Genomic DNA, 23,950 nt, shown 5'->3' on the forward strand with positions numbered 1-23,950 from the left:
AGTGGAAGAATCAGGAAGGAGCTGCCCAATTTTCCCAGCATGCTGAGTTGGTAGAAATGGGCTTGGAGGAGCTTACTGTAAATTCTGTTACTCTGAAGAGGGTATCTGGTGAGAATGATGTCACCATGGAACAGAGCCAAGAGATAGTCTTGCTGGTTTAATAAATACGTATAGAGCACCAACTATGATTACTTAGAGAGTAATGATAGAGCAATGATCAAAACAGGGAAAATCTCTGCCCTGCAGGAGCGTGCCCTTCAGTCAAGGAAGACTGGTGAAACAACAATAAAATAAATTTGAACATGCCACAGTATGTGTGATGGTTCTAAGTGTGATGAGCAGGAATAAAGCAGCAAGGAAGAAATGAGGGAAGGTTGGGAGATGAGGTGCAGTGCTTTTAAATATGGCAGTCAGGGGGCACTGAGGTTACATGTGAGCCTGGGGGAGGGTGCCACACGGGCATCTAGAGGAAGAGCCTTCCCAGTAGAGGAAACAGCAAATGCAGAGGCCCTGAAAGGAGCGTGGAATGAGTCAGGTGGAAAATAGTAGGAAGCAAGTCTAAGTAGGATTTGAAGTTGGATTATACAGGCCTTGTCCAACATTTTAAGGATTTAGCATTCATCTGGAGTGGGATGGGAAGTGACTGGAAGGATCAGAGCAAAGAAACAACACCATCACACCTACTCTGGCTGCGGGAGGCAAAGGCAGCTGGGCTGAATGACCAGGGCCACTGCTCTGATCCCTGTGAGGGCTGTACCAGTTGGTACCAGGGTGGCCGCTGCCTTAAGAAGTGGTGGATTTTTGTAGAAGTCAGGTTCTGGATCAGGTGTAGGGTATAAGAGAAAGAGAAAAGTTGAGAGTGATCCCCACCCAAATTTTGTGCCTGAGCAAATGAGATAATGGAATTGAATTTACCAAGATGGGGGAATACTGTAGAAGGGCCAGGTTTGAAATAGGGTGAATAATTTAAATAATTTAGCTTTAGAAATGGGTTTCCCTGGTAGCTCAGCTGGTAAAGAATTTCGTCTGCAATGCAGGAGACCCTGGTTTGATTCCTGGGTCAGGAAGTTCCCCTGGAGAAGGGAACAGCTACCCACTCCAGTATTCTGGCCTAGAGAATCTCATCAACAGAGGAGCCTGGTGGGCTGCAATCCATGGGGTGGCAAAGAGTCAGACATAACTGACAGTCAGTTTGAGATAACGGATGATTCTTAAGGATGCAAAGAGCTGAATCTACCCACAATGAAAGCTAGAATTACCACCTGACTTCTCAGTCAAAGTGCTTTCTCACACAAAGCAGAATATGTGGCCTCCACATTCTTTCTTGCAATCTCCAAACATAAACTTAATATGTCTCCTTTCAGAAGCCATATCATTTCATCATTTATATGCCATCTGAAATTTTTCCTCATCAGCATATTTAGATAAAAGTTGTTCTTAAGAGTTAGCTCTCTTTGGGTTGCCAGTAACAAAACTCCATCTTATTTAAAGATGCTAATTAGTGTTTAACTTAGAAATGCTTTAAAGAATACAAGTATCTGAATATCAGAAATTAAGTGCTTAATGGAAGCTCACGTGCAATACTCGAGAATCCTTGTATTATTGACATTAATCAAAAATATCACTCAAGATCTGTATGAATATAAAGCCTTGTATATAGAATTCCCTGATTACAAATATATGAAACTTGCACATTCTAAGCAAGATGGTGAAGGACTCCAGAAATTTTGGAGTTTTGAATTCCTCATGTTCAGTCAAGAGGAAATACATAGTACTTCACACTTACCGGCTTCTTTAGATTTCATTCATCCATCTAGCCACCCACTCAACATTGAAGGAGTGACCCCCAGTGCCACGCTGGGCACTGGGCTGGGTGAACAAGGTGCAGAAGGACTCATTCCCCATAAAGTTTACAACCCAGAGGAGAAGACAGATAGCAAGGAAGGACTCAAAGATGTTATTTTCGTTCTTTATGCCTGAGGCATGACAATAATTCTCCTCAGAATGGTAATCACAAAAGCCTTATCAAAGTTCTTAATTAGGATTTCAAGCTAATACCACATTAAAGGTTAGGATGACTATTAAGATCTGTGAGAAATACTTTTAAAAGATTTTCTTGTTATTTTGATATATTTGAAAAATTATTACCATAAAATTTCAAAATTAACAATGTTCCTTTATATACAATCTTCGAATAGTTACGGGATTTTAATTCTATGAATTTCCCACTCAGCATAAGAAAACTTTCTTTAATAACACTGACAGCCCCACAGACAAATTCCAGTCAAATTATGGCAATAGGAATGTATCATTTTCAGGAGGATTTTATTCAATTGTTGGAAGTTCCATCACACTCCAGCTCCATGAGCACAGAAGTTCCATCTATCTCTGATCACCTTACCTGGTTCCTAAACACAAACTAAACTCCCAGTAAATACTGGTGCTATGTATGACATGAACATTCTAATTATATGGCTGAAAGAGAAGATAGCACAGTGAGTAAGGCTAATTTGTATGGCTCTCTGGCTACTTACTCTGTGATCTCATGGAGTTACATAATCTCTCATATAATTATATATATATTTATATAATGTCTCAGCAAACTATATATAATTATATATATATAGTTATAAAATGTCTCCAAAGTGTGAGACTACTAATAATTTCCAAGTCATGGTGTTGCTGTGAGTATTAAGAATCAATACATGAAACACACTTAGAACAGTGACTGGAAATTGCTCTCTAAATTGCTAGTCATTAAAATCATAATCATCATCATTATTGTAAGCTGCAAATTTCTACTTTAGATGGGGTATTTATAAGCTATCTTTAAATTTCAAAGGGATTTTGCTTCCTTTTAAAATTTTATTTCACTCACTGTACATTACCATGATATTCCTATTGATTTATAATCAATCTCTTCCTTCTGTCTAACCAATTCACTAAGCTCTTCACTGATTCCATGATGATGTCACACTGTCTTTTACAATCATAATTTCTTAGTGAGTAATCACATCAATTATTAAGTCAGAGGAAAGAACCAGATAAATCTTTTTGCATATATTTGTGCAATCAAAAATTTTGATTAATACTGTGCTTTGAATATATAAATAATGATGTGTATTTAAATCTTACTAATTCAGAAGTGTTATTGGGAATACCAAACATACTTAGTGAGAAGTTCTAAATGCAGAATATTTTTAGCTTATTGTCACACCTATATGATCCATAGTCTAAACCCCAACCACATGCTATAAATAAGAGATTGGGTCAGGCTTCTCCTAATAATTAGTGAAGGACAATTAATTATCACATTAGATGGCTGCTTGTAAATGCATGCTGCTTAAAGGGATTAAAGTGTTTTATTGCTAAACTTTTACTCCAAACTCTTTTTTATAGATAACATTAATATAAAAGTAGCCATATGGGCTTTGCTCATCAAATTAACACTGGTTAAAAAAAAAATCCAAATAGTAGAATTATGTTGTTTGTTTTTCACTTTTTGGTCACACTGTATGGCATGCAGGATCTTAGTTTCCTGACCCAGGACTGAACCCATGGCTCTCTGTAGTAGGAGTATCTTAACTGCTGGACCACCAAGGAAATCTGTAGAATTATCTTTACATATATGTTTTAACTTAGACCTTCTCTGGTGGCTCAGATGGTAAAGAATCTGCCTGCATGTGGGAGATCCCTGGGTCAGGAAGATCCTCTGGAGAAGGGTGGGGCGCTCCAGTATTCTGGCATGGAGAATCCCATGGACAGAGAAGCCTGGGGGGCTATAGTCCATGGAGTCCCAAAAGAGTCACACACGACTGAGTGACTAGCACATGTTTTAATTTACCCACAACACTAGCCAATACAATTAAATTTTATACTATTTTTGTTCTTAGCAATTTTAGCTAGCCAATGAAAATCTAGGAATTATATATGGAAATAGCATTAATGAAGTTGGCTATCAAGCAAAATAACTATTTCATTCCCATATAGAGCAAGTTTAAAAACATTTTTACTGAGTTAATTAATTTTGGGAATAAACTTAGAAGAAAAATTGATTTCTGCAAGTCAAAGTAATACATCATTATGGTAAAATTAAAGTTAATCCCTTCATGCCTCACATTCCTCACCTTTAAAAAAGAAAGAAAAAATGATACCTATCTTAATGTGGTAGGTCTGAAGTGTAGATGTGGAAATACATGTCAAACATGTGCAAATAAAATGTTCTCAGTCGCCATGATGATGATGACAATGTAACTCAAGTTACATTGTATACAGTGACTACATAGATACTGGTTGCTATCAGTTTCATGGAAATATATGTGAACAGCAATCAAACTGCAAATCACTGATTTTCTTGTAGCCTAACTTAAAGCCAGGTTAATGTATAGTTCATAATTGGTGCTTGTGAATGCACCTGTGAATACACAGTTACCAAAGACTCAGCTTTGAAGGCAACACTGACTGAACATCTCTGGTCAGATTTTTAAAAATATCAATATATTCATGTGGACCAACATCTTTGGATGGTAACCTTTTATTATATACTGCCCTCTTTCGAATAATGTAGGAAAGAAGAAAAAAATCACTTTTGATTGTTTGGCCTGAGCTTTAAGTTATTAATGCTTATCAAAGATCCTCAAACTTTGGAGACCTAAAAATACATGAAACAAACCAATCAGTGTGATCATATTTTTAAAAGAAAAGTGGATAGACATGACTGAACATCCCACATTAAGATTTTTCAAAAGGTGCGCATTCATATTCACAAGGAATTTCTAACCAAAGATTTAGGGGAGTCAGGAAGACATGTATCTGTGCCTCTTGAGTCTGAGCTGGCTTTACAGAATCCAATGGGCTTATGGACTTGGGTTGTCCATCTAGACTAATAAAGAAGACTATTATTTTTAAATGGAAAGTTTTTTTTTTTTTTTGCCATTTAAAATATCAGAATGTTGTACGTACGAGTTTTCTTGGTGGTTGCATTCACTGTGGCACTGAAGGGACCAGTACCAGCGCTGTTGAAAGCCCGGACAGCCGTGAAATATGCCAGGTTGCTCCTCAAGCCACGGAGTCTGGCTGATGTCACATTTCCTGCCACTTTCAGTTTGCTCGATGATTCCTCTTCTCCTCCATCATTCCAGTACCTCACCTGGCAGACAGAAAGCATAAAAGATGCGGAGGGTTGACAAAACAGTATCCTTACATGAAACGATTTTCACTGACACGGGCACTGTAATTTATGTACTTCATCAGTTATTCCACAAGTAGTTATGAAGGACCTGCTATGTGCTAGGTGGCTCAGTGATAAAGAATCTCCCTGCCAACACAGGAGATGAGGGTTCAATCCCTGGGTTGGGAAGATCCCCTGTAGAAAGAAATGGCAACCCATGCTAGTATCCTTGCCAGGAAAATCCTATGGACAGAGGATCCTGGCAGGCTACAGTCCATGGGTCTTCGCAAGGAGTTGGACATGACTTAGCATGCAGGCAACATGCTAGGTGCTGCTTGAGGCTCACAGAGGTGAAAGAAAAGGGACCCCAGGAGGAGGCAGATATTAAGTATGCAAATAAACCAGATAAATTCAAAGAGTAAGTGCCACATGCTACTAGACCATAGCCTTATAAATGGGAAAATGAAGGGGAAATCCGCATTTCTAATAGAGTGAGCTGCTCCTCTTTCTCAGGCCCTAATCAACCTGGCCCAAGTTTGACTCCAGAAGGCTGACAGATATGCTTAAACTCTAAAGGATGGTGAAGATTCCTTCTATGAAGAAAGTGACTTGATAGAGCAAAGACCATCAAAAAGCCAGGACTGTCCACTGGCCTGTCCTACAGTGATAAGTAAGTGTCACCAAGGCAGCCTGTGCAGGCAGAGCTGTTGCAGAGAACAGGAATGCAGGTAGAAGGTAAATTTATGGATATATTGAAATATTTTATTTGTATTTCATCATACTGAATTGTGTAATATGATCTGAGACTTCTTATATATATTTACATTCACAGTATAAAAATATAAAAGTAAGCTATGAGAGTATTTGATAAATTAAAGATATAAGGGTAGAAGAGATAACCATAATAAGACACGTTTCCCAGTGAACTCCAATTTATGCAATGAAGTTTGGCTATGTTTGGTAGACAGTTTGTACCCTTCATAGGTAAAAAAAAGAGACAAAACTAACAGCAGCAAGAAAGTTACCAAACTATTCCTCAGGTTTTCCTGTGATATGTGCTCTTTGGTTTGATTTTCACTGTTCTACTTTGACAGCAAAATATGAAAACAAGAAACCATTTCTATAATTTGAGTAAGTAAACAGTTGCTTGAGCACCATGAAAACAGCAATTAAACCTTAGCCATCAGAGTCATCAAGGCAATAGAGACTTGTGGGGTCTGTGGAGAAAAGACAGGCAAGTCTCATCTTTGTAATGGAACCTCTGCTCAGTTCTGGCTGATGGGGAGAAGGTGGACCCAGGGTTTACAGGTCTTTTTATAAAAGAAAGCAGAAATCCTGCTTTTAATGTCAAATTGTCCTAAGTGAAGAGTTGGCTCCATCTTCTAAAAACAAAGTATGGACAAACAAAATGTGTTTATAGGCTGCATAGAGTAAACCCATTTCAGTTCTCTGAGAAAAATACACCTAAAGTTACAGTTGTGTTTTGTTTTTTCTTTTAAATGATCAACTATAAAATTATTTCTTTAAAAAATTAGTAGTAAAATATAAAATCTCAGGTTTTTCAATAATAATCACAAAATGCCACAGTAATATTATGCTAGATAAATATTTTCCCCATATATGTGCATGTATATTATGCATATATATTTATATTTATATCAATGACCTGTTAAATTCATGCAAAATACTGGGCTCATGGATAGGTGTATGTGCATTTTTCCTGGAAAGCAGTTGTCAATTTTCAGAAAAAAACTTGAAAGGAAGATGCAAGCCCAAGTGACTAGGATTAAACTGAACATGTAGTTCCTACAACTTTAAAGCATTAGATATACTAAAACTTGGGCTTCCCGGTAGCTCAGCTGGTAAAGAATCTGCCTGCAATGAAGGAGACCCTGGTTCGATCCCCGAGTCAGGAAGTTACCCTGGAGAAGGGACAGGTTACCCACTCCAGTATTCTTGGGCTTCCCTGGTGGCTCAGATGGTAAAGAATTGTCCTGCAATGTGGAAGACCTGGGTTCAATCCCTGGGTTGGGAAGATCCCCTAGAGGAGGGCACTGAAACCCATTCCAGTATTCTTGTCTGGAGAATGCCCACGGACAGAGAAGGCTGGTAGGCTACAGTTAATGGGGTCACAAGGAGTCGGACATGACTGAGCGACTAAGCATAGCATCAGTCATTCAGTTCAGTCGCTCAGTTGTGTCTGACTCTTTGTGACCCCATGAATCGCAGCACGCCAGGCCTCCCTGTCCATCACAAACTCCCGGAGTTTACTCAAGCTCATGCCAGCAAATACTAAAACTTGATGATAAAATCGTAGGGAAAAAAAAAGTCCACATATCTGACAGACTCCATTTACCATTCTCAAACAAAAGTACATATTTTTTTTATTAATTAGAAATAACATGTCAAGTTGTCTTTTATAAAGTCACACCCAATAAATTGGGGCTTCCCAGGTGGCACAGCGGTAAAGAATCCATCTGCCAATGCAGAAGGTGTAAGAGATGAGCTCGATCCCTGGGTTGGGAAAATCCGCTGGAGTAGGAAATGGCAACCCACAACTGAGCACGCACATGCACACATGCAACAGATGGCTAATGGCTACTGAAAACTCATACACTGCATTAGCCAAAAATTTCATTTGGGTTTTCCTATAACGTCTTACAGGAAAATGCAAATAAACTTTTTTGACAACCCAATACATTCTAAATTCACCAACTGTAAGCACTAGAGGTACTGCTAGGTTTAGATGACTCCAAACATAAAATGCTCTCCCTGCCCTTGAAAGCACTGTCTAGTTATTAACTAAGAATGGCACGTAATTGATAATTTTAATAAAACATTATGGGCAACCTCAAAACTTGTGGCCTGGGATATAGCATAGATTGGGGGAAAGATCATATAATTATGAGCTTTAGTAAAGGTCACTCAACATGTGGAAGGGCAGAGATCAGTTGAAGTTAAGTAATCAATCAGGATCCTTACATACTGGCCTCTTGTTAGGTTCCAATCCTTGCATCGTTCTTCTTGTACTCAAATTACCTCAATATAAAGTTGCCTAAGAAATCTCTCCTTAGAAGACTGATTTAAAGAACAGATAAAAACAATTTTCAATTGGCATACAGATTATCTTTTATAAATCAATTCATAAAAGGTTCTTGAAGAGTCTTAATAGCAGTTTCTGAAGCACTTGAAGCAATCTCTATGTATCAGAATGAGAGATTTATTTTTAGATCTCAGTTGCTGACAAGTATTATCAATATTTAATCATAGAGAAAATTAGTGCAAAAATTGAGCACAGTATTAGTTCGAATTGATTATATGATCTTCTCAAATAGCGTTACTTTAAAAGTTGAATAAAAATGCATATAACTAAAGCATAAAGAAATAAAGCAGTGACATATATATTTCCAAGTAATAAATCAGTTAGTTACATTTTGGTCAAAAATATTTATATGAGGATAGATACTTTTATTATATAAGTAATAAATTACTTATAGTCTACAAAATTTTATTCAAAATATTTATATGAGGATAGACTATTTTTAAAGAGGGAAAAGCCAAGCGTGAAAAGAGACCAAAAGTTCTACACCTGAGAGGAGAGAATGTAACTCCACACTAATTTGGATTTCCCAGGCACAACCACAGTACAGGGATGAAGAAAGGAAACGGGAGGAACAAACTCTGAAAACACAACTGTGTAAAAAGAGTTAGTGTAACACTGACAGAACATGAAGGCAGCACCTACAAAGGATAAGCAGAGAAAGAAATCCTACAAAGCTCATGAAGAGCTCTGTCGACAAGAAGCAGAGTCAGCGGACTGGACCACAGGAGACCAGCTATAACACACTTCCCTGAAGTGATCTTAAAATGAGTATATTTAAAACGTTCACTTTTACTCAAGAAGGGGCTAAATTTATGATATGAGGAGAGGAGACAAAGAAAAAAGATGGGGCAAATCTGAAAAATATCAAGTAGAATTCCAACCCCTGAAGAATACAGTGTTAAGAAAGAAATCAGTCCTAGAACTGAGCTGAAGACTGGAAGGTATAGAACAATGAATAATTTCAGAACATGAAGAAAGAAACAAAAATTATGAGAGCCAAGTTAAGAAACACTGAGAATAAAACAAAATGTTCCAACCAGAGTTCCAGAAGGAAAAGTCCAACAATTAAAGGCAACAATTAAAGAGAAAATGTCTTGAGAATTTTCCAGACCTGAAGAAACTACAGACATTTTTGTGTGGCAGCTTCACTGAGTTCAGAGCCGGCAAATATAAAAGGCAAAGCTACTCCAAAGAAAAAGGTGATTAAGGCTGAATTGTGGCTCTCAACATTGTTTCATCACCTGAGAGGTACAGGCCACTCCCTTCATCAGTAGAGGATGACCCTGCCTTGGTTTTTGTTAGAGGGAGTGTGCCCCAGGGGTAGCAACTGAATTCCTCGGCACAGCAGATAGCAGGAAGGGAGGATGCTAAAGTAGAATCAAGCACAGGAGGCAGATTTGTCTGGGTCATCACCATAGCTCTGCCACTCAGTACAAAGCTTGTACACATCAAGTACCCAATATTGTTTAATTTGTAAATAACTTAAACACATGCAGTTTACAAATGCCTCCCTCCTTCCCATCACAGAGATACAGCAGAAATATGTATCTGGTCTCTGCTGGAGTTTCCTGACATACACCTCCCTCCAAATCCTTAGGATGTCAGAAGTGATAAGTGTCATTGTATGCCAATGAGATATCTGGTGACTGTGCCTCCCCGGTTACCTTCAGGATGGAAATTGGTTGCCAGGGTAATCAACCTTGTAATTAGAGGGTTGGAACTTTGAGGCCCACCTCCTGACACAAGGCTGGAGGTTAATTTACTTTGGTTAACTAACGGTCAATGATTCAATCCTTCCTTCCAATGAAGTGCTAAGTTGCTTTAGTTGTGTCTGATTCTTTGCAACTCTGTCGACTGTAGCCTGCCAGGCTCCTCTGTTCATGGGATCTCCCAGGCAAACTGGAGTGGGTTACCATTTTCTCTCCCAGGGGATCTTCCCAACCCAGGGATTGGACCCACATATCTTATGTCTCCTGCACTGGCAGGCAGGTTCTTTACCCCTAGTGCTACCAAGCCTCCATAAAAAACCCTAACTGATGAGGTTTGAGGGCTTCCTAGTAACTGCACATATTGAGGTGCTGGGAGAGTGGAGGGCATGCAGAGGGCATGGAAGCCCTGTGCCCCTTCTCACGGACCTCACCCTAGGCATCCCTTCTACTTAGCTGTTCCTGAATTGTATCCTTTATGATAAATGGATAATGGTAAGTAAAGTGCGTTCCTGAGTTTTGTGAGCCATTCTAGCAAGTTCTCAAACCCAAGGAGGGGGTTGTGGTAACCCCCCAGTTGATCAGAGGAGACCTGGACTGATGGCATCTGATGTTTGTATGTGGTGGGTACCAGTCTTGTGGGACTGAACCCTTAACCTGTAGGAAAGTCAAAGTGTCAGTTGTTCAGTCATGTCCTACTCTTTTCGATCCCATGGACTGTAGCCAGCCAGGCTCTTCTGTCCACAGAATTCTCCAGGCAAGAATATCGGAGTGGGTAGCCATTCCCTTCTCCAGGAAGTCTTCCCGACCCAGGAAGGCTTGTAGTATCTGAAGCTAACTCCTTGTACAGTGTCAGAGTTGAACTGTATTTTGGGACACCTGGCTGGTATCAGGGGCTTTCCTGGTGACTCAGACAGTTAACACTCTGCCTGCAATGTGGGAGATCTGGGTTCAATCCCTGGGTTGGGACGATCCCCTGGAGGAAGGCATGGCAACCCATTATAGTACTCTTGCCTGGAGAATCCCATGGACAGATGAGCCTGGTGGGCTACATACAGTTTATGGGGTCACAAAGAGTCGGACATGACTGAGCGACTAAGCAGAGCACAGCTGCTGGTATCAGAGAACAGGCTGGTGTAGAGAAAAAAAAAAAAAACAACCCACATTTTTCATGTTAGAACTGTTCTGTGGATAGAACAGAGGTGGATATTTTTTCTCCTTTAATTCACCAAGCTAGTTACTCAAGTCCCAATACTCTATGTGCCTATAAAACACTGGGACTCCAATTTCTTGATGAGATAATAATTTTTTCTTTAGAACCGTAACACCATTTCACAAGCCAATGTATTTTGATCTGGGTAGGTAAACAGAAGCAAACTTGAGGAACGTCAGGATTTAAAACGCTCCCTCTATTCCTGCAAGTAATTTGGTTATTCCGAAAACTAATGTTCTTGCAGTGAGGAGTCCTTCATATTGTGGCATCACAGATTTCACTTAACCTTAAAACAAAATGCAGTTTATAAAAATAATGTATTGAAAAATGGCAGCTTTTTAAGGCATTAAAGTACAGGTATTAAGTCAGAAATGCAATTTTAATAGACTGAAATAATTTTGTGTCTACTTCTAGATTTTCAGGGAGACAAATATTTCATCTTAGCTGCCAGACAAAACACATTTCAATAAATATCAGGCAGGCAAATGCATTCAATGGTGTTTAAGAAGACAAATCCAGATCTAACTTCTACTCTTCTTTAGGGGTTCCCCGGCAGCTCTTCCCTGCTTGGCTCTCAGTCCCTGGGGGGCTGACTTGTGAGAACTACATGCCAGGCTTGCTGACCCTTTGGCTTCTCACTGGATGAAGACAAGATGGAGCAGGACGCTGTGGGGCCCTCCAGGTACAAATCCTTTCTGTGTCCCCTATTTCTCATTTGCAGAAAATAGTTTCATTTAACCTCCTTGACCTTCCCTGATTTCCAAAGGGCAGATTCAAATAGTTGCTTATCAGGAAAGGGAGGAAATGCAGAAACTAAGGAGAAGCAGTAAAGAAATAATAGTGCATGGGAGTGGAGTGGAGGTGCAGGGTCCGTAAGAAATACATTTAACAATACCTCTGAGTTCTTCTGCAGGAACTAACCACCACGCTTCCCCCCACCCAGGTGAAGGATGAGCACAAGATTCCCAGAGTACTTCCCTGTTACATCACCACCAACCAATTAGAAAATAGTCTGCACATGAGGAAGATAGATGAAGGCTCTGACCCCCTCCCCAAATGATTCTCTCTTTAAAAACTTTCACTGTCGAAGCTAGACCTAATTGATATCTATAGGACATTTCACCCCAAAACAATCAATTTCACCTTTTTCTCAAGTGCACACGGAACCTTCTCCAGAAGAGATCACATCCTGGGCCATAAATCTAGCCTTGGGAAATTCAAAAAAATTGAAATCATTCCAGTCATCTTTTCTGACCACAGTGCAGTAAGATTAAATCTCAATTACAGGAAAAAAATTATTAAAAATTTAAACATATGGAGGCTAAATAACACACTTTTGAATAACCAACAAATCATAGAAGAAATCAAAAAAGAAATCAAAATATGCATAGAAACAAATGAAAATGAAAAACACAACAACCCAAAACCTATGGGACACTGTAAAAGCAGTGCTAAGGGAAAGGTTCATAGCACTACAGGCTTACCTCAAGAAACAAGAAAAAAGCCAAATAAATAACCTAACTCCACACCTAAAGCAACTAGAGAAGGAAGAAATGAAGAACCCCAGCGTTAGTAGAAGGAAAGAAATCTTAAAAATTAGGGCAGAAATAAATGCAAAAGAAACTAAAGAGACCATAGCAAAAATCAACAAAGCTAAAAGCTGGTTTTTTGAAAAAATAAACAAAATTGACAAACCATTAGCAAGACTCATTAAGAAACAAAGGGAGAAGGACCAAATCAACAAAATTAGAAATGAAAATGGAGAGATCACAACAGACAACACTGAAATACAAAGGATCATAAGAGACTACTACCAGCAGCTCTATGCCAACAAAATGGACAACTTGGAAGAAATGGACAAATTCTTAGAAAAGTATAACTTTCCAAAACTGAACCAGGAAGAAATAGAAGATCTTTCCAGACCCATCACAAGCACAGAAATCGAAACTGTAATCAGAAATCTTCCAGGAAACAAAAGCCCAGGACCAGATGGCTTCACAGCTGAATTCTACCAAAAATTTAGAGAAGAGCTAACACCTATCTTACTCAAACTCTTCCAGAAAATTGCAGATGAAGGTAAGCTTCCAAACTCATTCTATGAGGCCACCATCACCCTAATTCCAAAACCAGACAAAGATGCCACAAAAAAAAGAAAACTACAGGCCAATATCACTGATGAATATAGATGCAAAAATCCTTAACAAAATTCTAGCAAACAGAATCCAACAACATATTAAAAAAATCATACACCATGACCAAGTGGGCTCTATCCCAGGAATGCAAGGATCTATATCCGCAAATCAATCAATGTTAATACACCACATTAAACAATGGAAAAGATAAAAACCATATTATTTACTTCAATGAGTATATAAGCTCTCTACAAAATTCAACACTCATTTATGATTAAAACTCTCCAAAAAGCAGGAATAGAAGGAACATACCTCAACATAATAAAAGCTATATATGACAAACCCACAGCAAGCATCACCCTCAATGGTGAAAAATTGAAAGCATTTCCCCTGAAATCAGGAACAAGACAAGGGTGCCCACTCTCACCACTACTATTCAACATAGTGTTGGAAGTTCTGGCCACAGCAATCAGAGCAGAAAAAGAAGTAAAAGGAATCCAGATAGGAAAAGAAGAAGTGAAACTCTCACTGTTTGCAGATGACATGATCCTCTACATAGAAAACCCTAAAGACTCTACCAGAAAATTACTAGAGCTAATCAATGAATATAGTTAAAGTTGCAGGATATAAAATTAACACACGAAAATCCCTTGCATTCCTATATACTAACAATGAGAAAACAGAAAGAGAAATTAAGGAAACAATACCATTCACCATTGCAACAAAAAGAATAAAATACTTAGGAGTATATCTACCTAAAGAAACAAAAGACCTATACATAGAAAACTATAAAACACTGATGAAAGAAATCAAAGAGGACACAAACAGATGGAGAAACATACCGTGTTCATGGATTGGAAGAATCAATATTGTCAAAATGGTTATTCTACCCAAAGCAATCTATAGATTCAATGCAATCCCTATCAAGCTACCAACGGTATTTTTCACAGAACTAGACCAAAGAATTTCACAATTTGTAGGGAAATACAAAAAACCTTGAATAGCCAAAGTAATCTTGAGAAAGAAGAATGGAACTGGAGGAATCAACCTGCCTGACTTCAGACTCTACTACAAAGCAACAGTCATCAAGACAGTATGGTACTTGGCACAAAGACAGAAATATAGATCATAATGGAACAGAATAGAAAGCAGAGATAAATCCACGAACCTATGGACAAACCTTATCTTTGACAAAGGAGGCAAGGATATACAATGGAAAAAAGACAACCTCTTTAACAAGTGGTGCTGGGAAAACTGGTCAACCACTTGTAAAGATATGAAACTAGAACACTTTCTAAATCCATACACAAAAATAACTCCAAATCGCGATTAAGATTCTAAATGTAAGACCAGAAACTATAAAACTCCTAAGGAGGAGAACATAGGCAAAACACTCTCCAACGTAAATCAAAGCAAGATCCTCTATGACCCACCTCCCAAAATATTGGAAATAAAAGCAAAAATAAACAAATGGGACCTAATGAAACTTAAAAGCTTTTGCACAAAAGGGAAACTATAAGCAAGCTGAAAAGACAGCCTTCAGAATGGGAGAAAATAATAGCAAATGAAGCAACAGACAAAGGATTAATCTCAAAAATATACAAGCAACTCCTGCAGCTCAGTTCCAGAAAAATAAATGACCCAATCAAAAAATGGGCCAAAGAACTAAACAGACATTTCTCCAAAGAAGACATACAGATGGCTAACAAACACATGAAAAGATGCTCAACATCACTCATTATTAGAGAAATGCAAATCAAAACCACAATGAGGCACCATTACACGCCAGTCAGGATGGCTGCTATCCAAAAGTCTACAAGCAATAAATGCTGGAGAGGGTGTGGAGAAAAGGGAACCCTCTTACACTGTTGGTGGGAGTGCAAACTAGTACAGTCACTATGGAGAACAGTGTGGAGATTTCTTAAAAAACTGGAAACAGAAATGCCACATGACCCAGCAATCCCACACTTCTGGGCATACACACCGAGGAAACCAGATCTGAAAGAGACACGTGCACCCCAGTGTTCATCACAGCACTGTTTATAATAGCCAGGATATGGAAGCAACCTAGATGCCCATCAGCAGATGAATGGATAAGGAAGCTGTGGTAGATATACACCATGGAATACTACTCAGCCATTAAAAAGAATTCATTTGAATCATTCTAATGAGATGGATGAAACTGGAGCCCATTATACAGAGTGAAGTAAGCCAGAAAGATAAAGACCAATACAGTATACTAATGCATATATATGGAATTTAGAAAGATGGTAACGATAACCCTATATGTAAAACAGAAAAAGAAACACACATGTACAGAACAGACTTTTGGACTCTGTGGGAGAAGGCGAGGGTGGGATGTTTTGAGAGAATAGCATCGAAACATGTATATTATCAAGGGTGAAACAGATCACCAGCCCAGGTTGGATGCATGAGAGAAGTGCTTGGGGCTGGTGCACTGGGAAGACCCAGAGGGATCAGATGGAGAGGGAGGTGGGAGGGGGGATCGGGATGGGGAACACATGTAAATCCATGGCTGATTCATGTCAATGTATGACAAAAACCACTACAATATTGTAAAGTAATTAGCCTCCAACTAATAAAAATAAATGGAAAAAAACAAAAAAAAACTTTCACGGTCGAGCAGAATCTTCAGAATCAGTTTGTGGACACGAGTCTCCCCAGGTTGCTGGTCTCCTGAATAAAGCAACCTTTCCGTTCCTACCATCACTTGTCTCTTGAGCTTTTGAGGGGTTGAGCAGCCAAACCTGAGTTTATAAACAGAGAAGCCAGGAGATGGGCTGGTGCAAGGCGGGGGTATTTAGTCTCTCAATGCTGAGTGAGTCGCAGTTTGGTAAGAACAATATTTGCCTAATAACACACTTTGCTTTGTTTGGGCAACCCTCACTCACACACATACTTACTGCTCTCTCCAGCATAACAAATCCTTCCATTACCTCCCAACAGTCTGCTTTTTATTTACTCAATTCATTTTTTGCTGGCTTTCTATTTATTTAAAAGGGCTTGAATTGTCTCTATCCAATTTTCCTATGTACCTGTGACTCATCATTCTAGAGTGAAGTTAATTCTTTGCCTGACTGTAAGGAATCAGATTGTTTCTATATGTTTTCATTTGCCAGTAGAAATTTTATATTAAAAAAATTCAAATATTTAACATCTTTTCCTATTCTAATTAAAATGATGGGAGCTAAATATATTCCATACAGCTATTTACAACAGGAGGCTGAACAGAGATATCAGTGAAGTTTCAGTCTGGCCTTCTGTATACATATTTAGTTATATACCCCTGCCAACAACAACAAAAATCTACTAGGTCCCCCGCCCCTTCACTGCCCAAGTTATGTTCCTCTGTCAAATATTTTTTTAAAAAATCTACTAGCTTCCCTCCCAATGTAATATTTCAAAATGTTTCACAGGTGGCTGAGTGGTAAAGAATCTGGCTGCCAATTCAGGAGACCTGGGTTCAACCTCTGGGTCAAAAAAGATTCCCTGGAGTAGGAAATGGCAACACACTCAAGTATCCCATCCATGGGGTAACAAAGAGTCTGACACAGCTGAGCACCCACATGCACACGCACACACACACACACACACACACACACACAGAGTATTTCACAATACAGCTTTTCCCACTGCTTGTCAAGATTATTCTCCTAAGTTTTATTTTCTCAAGACACAAAATGACTGTAAAGAAATGGACTGTATGTACCAAAATAGAACTCTGGAGCTTTTGTTTCTCAGGCACCTACTATCCATGAACTTAAACCATCTGTCTTCTCTTTATCTTGTTCTTATCTGTTGTTGCTACAAAAAGGAGCACAAGAAAAGATCTGAGCCTGAGTATTGTGGTTAGAAGATGAAATAAATTGGAGCCCAGGGAAATGAGCTCCTCAACGACTTCTTGGTCAAATCAGAAAAAAAAAATTAGTCTAGATGCTAATGATGATGTGTGCTCAGCACGCCCCGTGGCACATGATCAACCCCCACTGAGATGAGAGGAAGGCAGGAGCTATTAATAATTGTGAAGATATATTGGGGAAACTGCAACCCAGAAAGTTAGCCACACGACTGCTAATTAAATACTCAGCTAAGTCATTTATTCTTCCAGGTTACTGTTTAAATCATTACTGAGACTATGAAAATAGGTATTTCTATCTTGGCACAATTATATACACTATTTCTTAAGTTGTCGCAAAGAATGTATCTTTCTCTCAACTTGTTTCTTTCTTTTCACACACACCAAACCCGTGGGGGCTTCTCAGGGGGCATTAGTGATAAAGAATCCACCCGCCAATGCAGGAGATTCAAGAGATGAGGCTTCAATCCCTGGGTTGGGATGATCCCCTGGAGGAGGAAATGGCAACCCACTCCAGTATTCTTGCCTGGGAAATCCCATGGACAGAGGAGCCTGGCGGGCTACAGTCCATCGGGTGGCAAAGAGTCAGACACCACGGAGCACACCCTTGGGGGAGAAATTGTCACTAGTTGTTTCCTTTCAATACTGTATTCGGGCTTTATGTGGATGTTAAGTTTGCTACTCTTTATAGGGAAGATGCTATAATTAATGCGAGGCAATTTCCATTTGCTCATCACTCCCTCCTCTTTTTCGCTCCCCTTGCCAATGGCAACACCAGTAGCAACACAAATAGTACTGAGTTCCATACTCAAGATTGTGCTATGCGTTTCTATACTCCTTCACTGGTTTTCAAAATTTTCCTTCCAATGAAATCTTATCCCAATGCCCAATATGCAAAAACAGAAAAGTAGACGCTCCCAAAGTCTCTTTGGCCCATTTTCGCAATGGCTGCTTTATCTCATTTAAAACTTCTCCAATGATGTGTGAGTTATTTACTATTATCTTTATTTTAACAGGGCCTTGGAGAACATTCATCACATGCTCAAGGCCACAGAGCAGTAAGATAATGGAGCTGAAATTGCATTTATTCAGTCACTATGAGCTTTCTGCATACTTCCTGTGCGCTGGATACAACTGCTGGCACCTGGGATACATAAGTGAGCAAATAGGCAGGGTTTCTTGTCCCTGATGGAGATTGTATTCTACTCTAGTGGATTTGAATGCAGGTTTGTTTAATTCAAAAATGGTGTGAACTTAACAAGATCACTATCCTGGAACTACATGGATTCTTTGGTTTTCTCTCTTGTTCAATAAACCTCTCTTTCCTGACCTGAGCCACAGCGATGTAATTCTCTTTTCTTATAGAGTTGCTTATCTGGATGACTCCTGATCTGCTTAAACTGACATATTCTAACGTCAACCTCTACCTGCCCTCAAGCTGTCAGACAATCACCAGTGACTGGTAACATACCTGTGGCCCTTGGAAGCCTACAAAGCTCATTTATATATAGTCTCTTGTTTATTTCTCTTAATTATTCCTCAAGCTACAACCAGGTCAGGAATCATGCCCCTGGAGAAGGAAATGGCAAGCCAATACAGTATCCTTGCCTGGAAAATCCCATGGACAGAGGAGACTGGTGGGCTGCAGTCCATGGGGTTGCAAAGAGCCGAGAACGACTGAACGACTAACACACACTGAAATAAATACACCACAGAGTTTGTAAAGGACAAAGTTATTGAATGGGGGAGGTGTACCTCAGTCTCCTGTTGGAGGGATGTACGATGAGCTCATTTATTTTCTCTAAGTAAATCTGATTTAACATTGAATTTCATATCCTGCTTGACTTCAATCACTCCTGGGGTTCCCTTCCCAAAGCCTTGCCAAGATAACTTACTGTTACATTGTTTGATCCCTTTAGGCCCAGCAATTCTGCCATGCTGGGGGAATAAGAAGTCCTTGTTGAGTATAGGAAGCGCATCTGTTCCCTTCTGTGGTCTCCCCATCACCCTGGGCACTGCCAGGGAGAAAGTGATAGCACCCACAGGACTTCGTAAGCCTAAGATCTTTGTTTCTTCCAAAATTACCTGAAATTTCTCTTGTATTTTTTTCCTCTGTGGCATTTTCTCTCTCTCCACTCTCTAGGATACATGAAATAATCAGCTTACAGGCCTGAGTTTTGGTAACAAAATCAGGAAGGAAGGAATCTCACAGGTAATCCCATCTTAATAGCTGTCACAAACTCTCCTGAGGCAAAAGACCTTGGAGTTGAAGAACTGCTTGAGAGTATTTACTGGGAAGAAATCTATAAATTTATATCTCAAAATTCTTTGGGAATATGGCTCATGCTTCTTCACTGGTTACTAACATGAGCCAGAAACTGTGAGATGCACAAGGACCTAATCACAGTTTATGCTCTCAAATTCCTAATTAGATTAGGTCCATTGTTCCCATTCTGCAGGTGATGAAAGTAAGGCTCATAGAATTTACATCACTTTTCCAGCGAGGTGAATGGCACGGTTGGAATCCGGCACAGATTTGACTTCAGAACTATGGTATTACATCTGTGTTCCTTCTATCCCACCTACGTTCCCTATCAATGCTGCTTCTTTAATTATTGGGGAGCTACTATTGGTTGCCCACTATCTTTCACTGCTTCCATTCACTGTTAGGTAATTAGAGGAATTTTTCATCCAAATGTTCCTGGCTTCCTTTACTAGGCTAACCAAGTTGCTCTTCTATATGTATGTGGTGTTTTGCTTCTTCAATATCATTTTGCCTTAAGTCAGAACAGTTCTGTTTGTGATCAAGGGTCACTGTGTCAAGACCAGGGCCTCTTATACATACATGTGCAGGAAGATATCTCCCTATGGGTACTCACTAAAAATTCACATTCATGACATCTATTCCTAGATGTGTGGGTTCAGTGGGTCCAGGGAGGATTCTGGGGACTCATCTTCAGCAAAAATTCAGGTAATTGTGGGAAAAGTAGCCTATGGTGCCTCCTTTGAACATCACTCCTCCAGCCTATTCTTTCTTGACTTTGTCATTTGTGCTTACTCAAGTCACTGCTTGTTCAGTTACAAGGACCCAGAACTCTTGGAAGCCCACTTGTAAAGAAAGTTGACCAAAAAGAAGGACAAGGAGACATTATGAGAAAGAACACAGCCAACTTGAGTACGGGATGCTGTCAAAGAGCTATTCTGTTTTGTTCTTTAAGGCTGTATGGGTCCTTGTCTCCTCCATTTGTTTAGGGTTGCATCAGAGTATGTCTGCTTCATCTCGTCTCTGTAGAGCTTCTTTGTTCTGTTTGCCAATGGCCTTCACTGGGCTTCCAGGGGGCTGAGATGGTAAAGAATCTGAAATGCAGGAGACCTGGGTTCAATCCCTGGGTCAGGAAGATCCCCTGGAGAAGGAAATGGCAACCCACTCCAATATTCTTGCTTGGAGAATCCCATGGACAGAGGAGCCTGGAACCCTAGAGTCCACGGTGTCTCAGAGAGAGTTGGACACAATTGAGCGACTAACTCTTTCACACTTTCACTTGACAAGTCTGACCTGGGTCCTAAATTTGACATATCACTGTATCACTCTCACTAAACACAACCTCTGTATTGCTTGCTTCAAGACGTCATACAAGAATCTGACTTGTTCAGCTGAACTGTCCATGGGCAGCTGCCTTTGATCCAGTGGCCACCCTGGTGTAATCATTTGAGGTTATGTTGGCAGGTGGCAGGGTACATGGTCCTGTACTGCATGTAAATCTGCCAGGGAATCAGGAATAAGGAGCACGAGGGAAGCTTCCTGAGAAGATGGCTGGGGGTGGAAGTGAAATCACAATTACGGCTACTACAAAGTCATTGCCAGAGAAATTTTAAGACTTAATATTTTATCGTGTCCATTCTCTGCTCAGTTGTTTTCAGTTCTCTCTAACTGCTCCCTGCTAAACATGGGCCCAGTCAGAATGGTTCTTCTTAACAGTTATAGCGATCTTGACCTGGCCCCACTGTATTTTTCTTTTCTTCACCTGAAATCAGCTTCCACAGGTAGACCTCTGCTCCTTCCATTCCTCCAAAGTGCCATGGGATGTTTCCACTTTCTCTATGTTACTTCCTTTTTCTGTTAAACCTGAATGCCCTTATGAAACCCTTCAAGGTCTCTCACCCCTCAACCACTCTGTGTGACCTATTCTGATCTTCATTACATTTGGTTGTGTGTTATCCTATTTCACATCACTCATCTTCTTTCACCAAAGAGAATTATTTGAAGGCAAGAACTATATTCTACACAGCTGGCTTCTTTAGAGCCTAGAAGCAACAAGTCCACCAAGAAAATAAGACAAAGCACTGGAGACTGATTTAACTGTCGTCACAATCATCCTACGAACTTTAATACTACAGTTCAATCTTATTTTTTGTCAACCCAGCTAAAAGATTAGGCCCACAGGATACATTATTTCCTTTCATTTTGTTATTATTTTCTTTTCTACCATGCTAAAGTTATTTTCATTCAATTGGTTGAGTTAAAATCAGTATTTGTTGATAGTCACAGGGAACAATACAGTGAAACAATTGAACAAAATTCAAACTTTAGCTAAGATGTCATTGCTATAAAGACTTGTAAATGAAAGCAGACAAAGCAGTCTGCCAACATTCATACACGAGCTAATTAATTTTAAAAGATATTACCTCATAACCGAGTAAGTGTCCATTGCTCAATTTCCAAGGAATGGCATTCCATGAAACTTCAATTTCTGAGGAAGACAGGCTATTTGCAGAAACTTGAGATGGAGCTATTGTAGGCTCTGTTTGGGAACAGAATGTGAAATACAGTTATAATTTTGATAGTTAATTTAAAAAATCTACTGAAGTTTTTATTAAAAAAAACATTTTAATGTATTTGAAAATACTACAAAATACTCTTTAAAAATATTTGAAAATATGAACCATGTCTTGGTCATGTCCCATTTCCTAGGAAAAGAGGGCATCACAACCACAGGCTTTTTCTTGCTGAACAACCAGAACAACTCCACCCTCCTCTCTGGCACTCCCTTCTTGGTATTCTACTTTTCTCCCTTTTTTCGCCTTTGTTCTTTCCACTATATCATTATTTCTCTCTTTTTCATCCTTCAGCCCCTGTGGGAAATCCTATGTCCATAAAGGCTACCTATTTTTATTTTTGGCCTTGCCAAACAAAAGTCAAGGTCTACAGAATTCATTTACTCAATAAGCATTTAGTGAGTGTCTTGTCCAACCAGGCTCACAAGAGGGGCAAAGTTCAATGAGATCCTGTAGTCTTCTGAAGAAGGAGATAAACCTACACAGAGCTATTACACAGTACAGAGATCCCCTTGGTAATGGCGAACTCCTGGGGTTTCACAGGCCCTCCGCAGTGATTCTCCCATCTCAGGACACAGCTCTGAGTAGACATGTCTCCTCCCCCAATATTCATTTCTTTGTTAAACGATCCTGCTCCCTGGCCACGGCTGATGGATATTGACAGCCTGGTCCAAGGATGAGCCTATTAGATACCTTTCTCTTCAGAACATGGGTTTGGAGAAACAAGGAAGACTTGAGGCCGGTCAATCAGCCCTGGCGCCCTAGAGAAGCCCTAGGTTTCTGAGGGCTCAGAGCTTCCTTGATTAAGGCTCTTCATGAGGTCTGCTATTCAATACCTCCCCCTTTGATTCAGTGAAATGTCTGAGGATATTTCCAATAACTCTCGCTTTTTTCAAAGACCAGTCAAGTCAGATTCTGACATCTGGATCAGACAGAAAGACCTTTAACTGACTCATCATTGGTGGCAGGAACGGTAACAGGAGAAGGAACGTGCAGGAGGCAAGAGGATAGTAAAAGGCTCTGGCTGTTGCCTCCCTCCTAGCTGCCAGCCCCCATTCTGTCTAGGATGCACAGGGTGGACAGCACCCCAAAGCTCCCTGGTCAAATACCATCACTCCCCAGACCCCTGATCTGCCTTTGTAATGATAATCCTTCTCAGTAACTCTTGGAGAAGACTTCTGGCTATGAACTTAAAAGCTCCTTCTGCTGCAAAAATTTTGATAATGCCTTTTCCTTATTCTCTCAGAACTCGGTGGAAAAAGAACAAAAATAGGGGGGTGATGGTATGATGAAAAAGTGAGATTTCCTTATTTGTTTTTAGGAATGACAACTGTGGACCCACTTCTGCAATTTACTGTAAGTTCTGGTGGATAGAGGAGATGCTGTGAAATCATATTTCATGAGCTCAGACTACTCAAGAGAAAAAGCCTAAGTTAAAATACTAGCTCAATAGGTCTGTATGGATTTTGGCAAATTCATTAATTTTTCATCAAGCTTCCATTTTCTCCTATGTAAGTGGGAAATGACAATAGTACCAACACATCATTCCTCTTTGGAAAATTCAAATTAGGTAATGTCTGGCTCATAGTAAGCATTCAATACTTGTTACTCCTGTCATTCTAATTAGGTAGAACCACATGAGCTAGCAAATATTCAGCTGCTTTTGACCTACAAAATGGCTTTATAGACTTCTCCTAACACTACTATTATTTTCTAAAGAGGTGCAATAACTGGGACAGAGAGGCAGACAAAGGGAATGAGTCCAGAGTGGAGTGTGTGTGAGTCTATACCAAATGGAACTGGTGAACCCCATCCTCGAACCTGCGAATTCTGTGCTTCACCACTGTCATACTTGTGGTCGTCCCTCTCCAATCTGCTAAAACCTCTCTTTCAACTCTTAGGAACCACTTCAT

At 39.7% G+C, this 23,950-nt stretch overlaps 1 protein-coding gene across 1 annotated transcript in view; it reads right to left on the minus strand.

Annotated features, from left to right (window-relative positions):
* The window catches only part of CNTN3 (contactin 3), a 395,354-nt gene that overhangs the window by 19,080 nt on the left and 352,324 nt on the right, over positions 1 to 23,950 (minus strand). The window contains exons 20-21 of the mRNA XM_043443181.1: positions 21,888 to 22,003; positions 4,963 to 5,149 (exon numbers count right to left, since the gene is read on the minus strand). Coding sequence (XP_043299116.1) covers positions 4,963 to 5,149; positions 21,888 to 22,003 — 303 coding nt within the window. The remainder of the gene's footprint in view (positions 1 to 4,962; positions 5,150 to 21,887; positions 22,004 to 23,950) is intronic.

The sequence above is a fragment of the Cervus canadensis genome, chromosome 22, assembly GCF_019320065.1.
Source record: "Cervus canadensis isolate Bull #8, Minnesota chromosome 22, ASM1932006v1, whole genome shotgun sequence".
Lineage (NCBI taxonomy): Eukaryota > Metazoa > Chordata > Mammalia > Artiodactyla > Cervidae > Cervus > Cervus canadensis.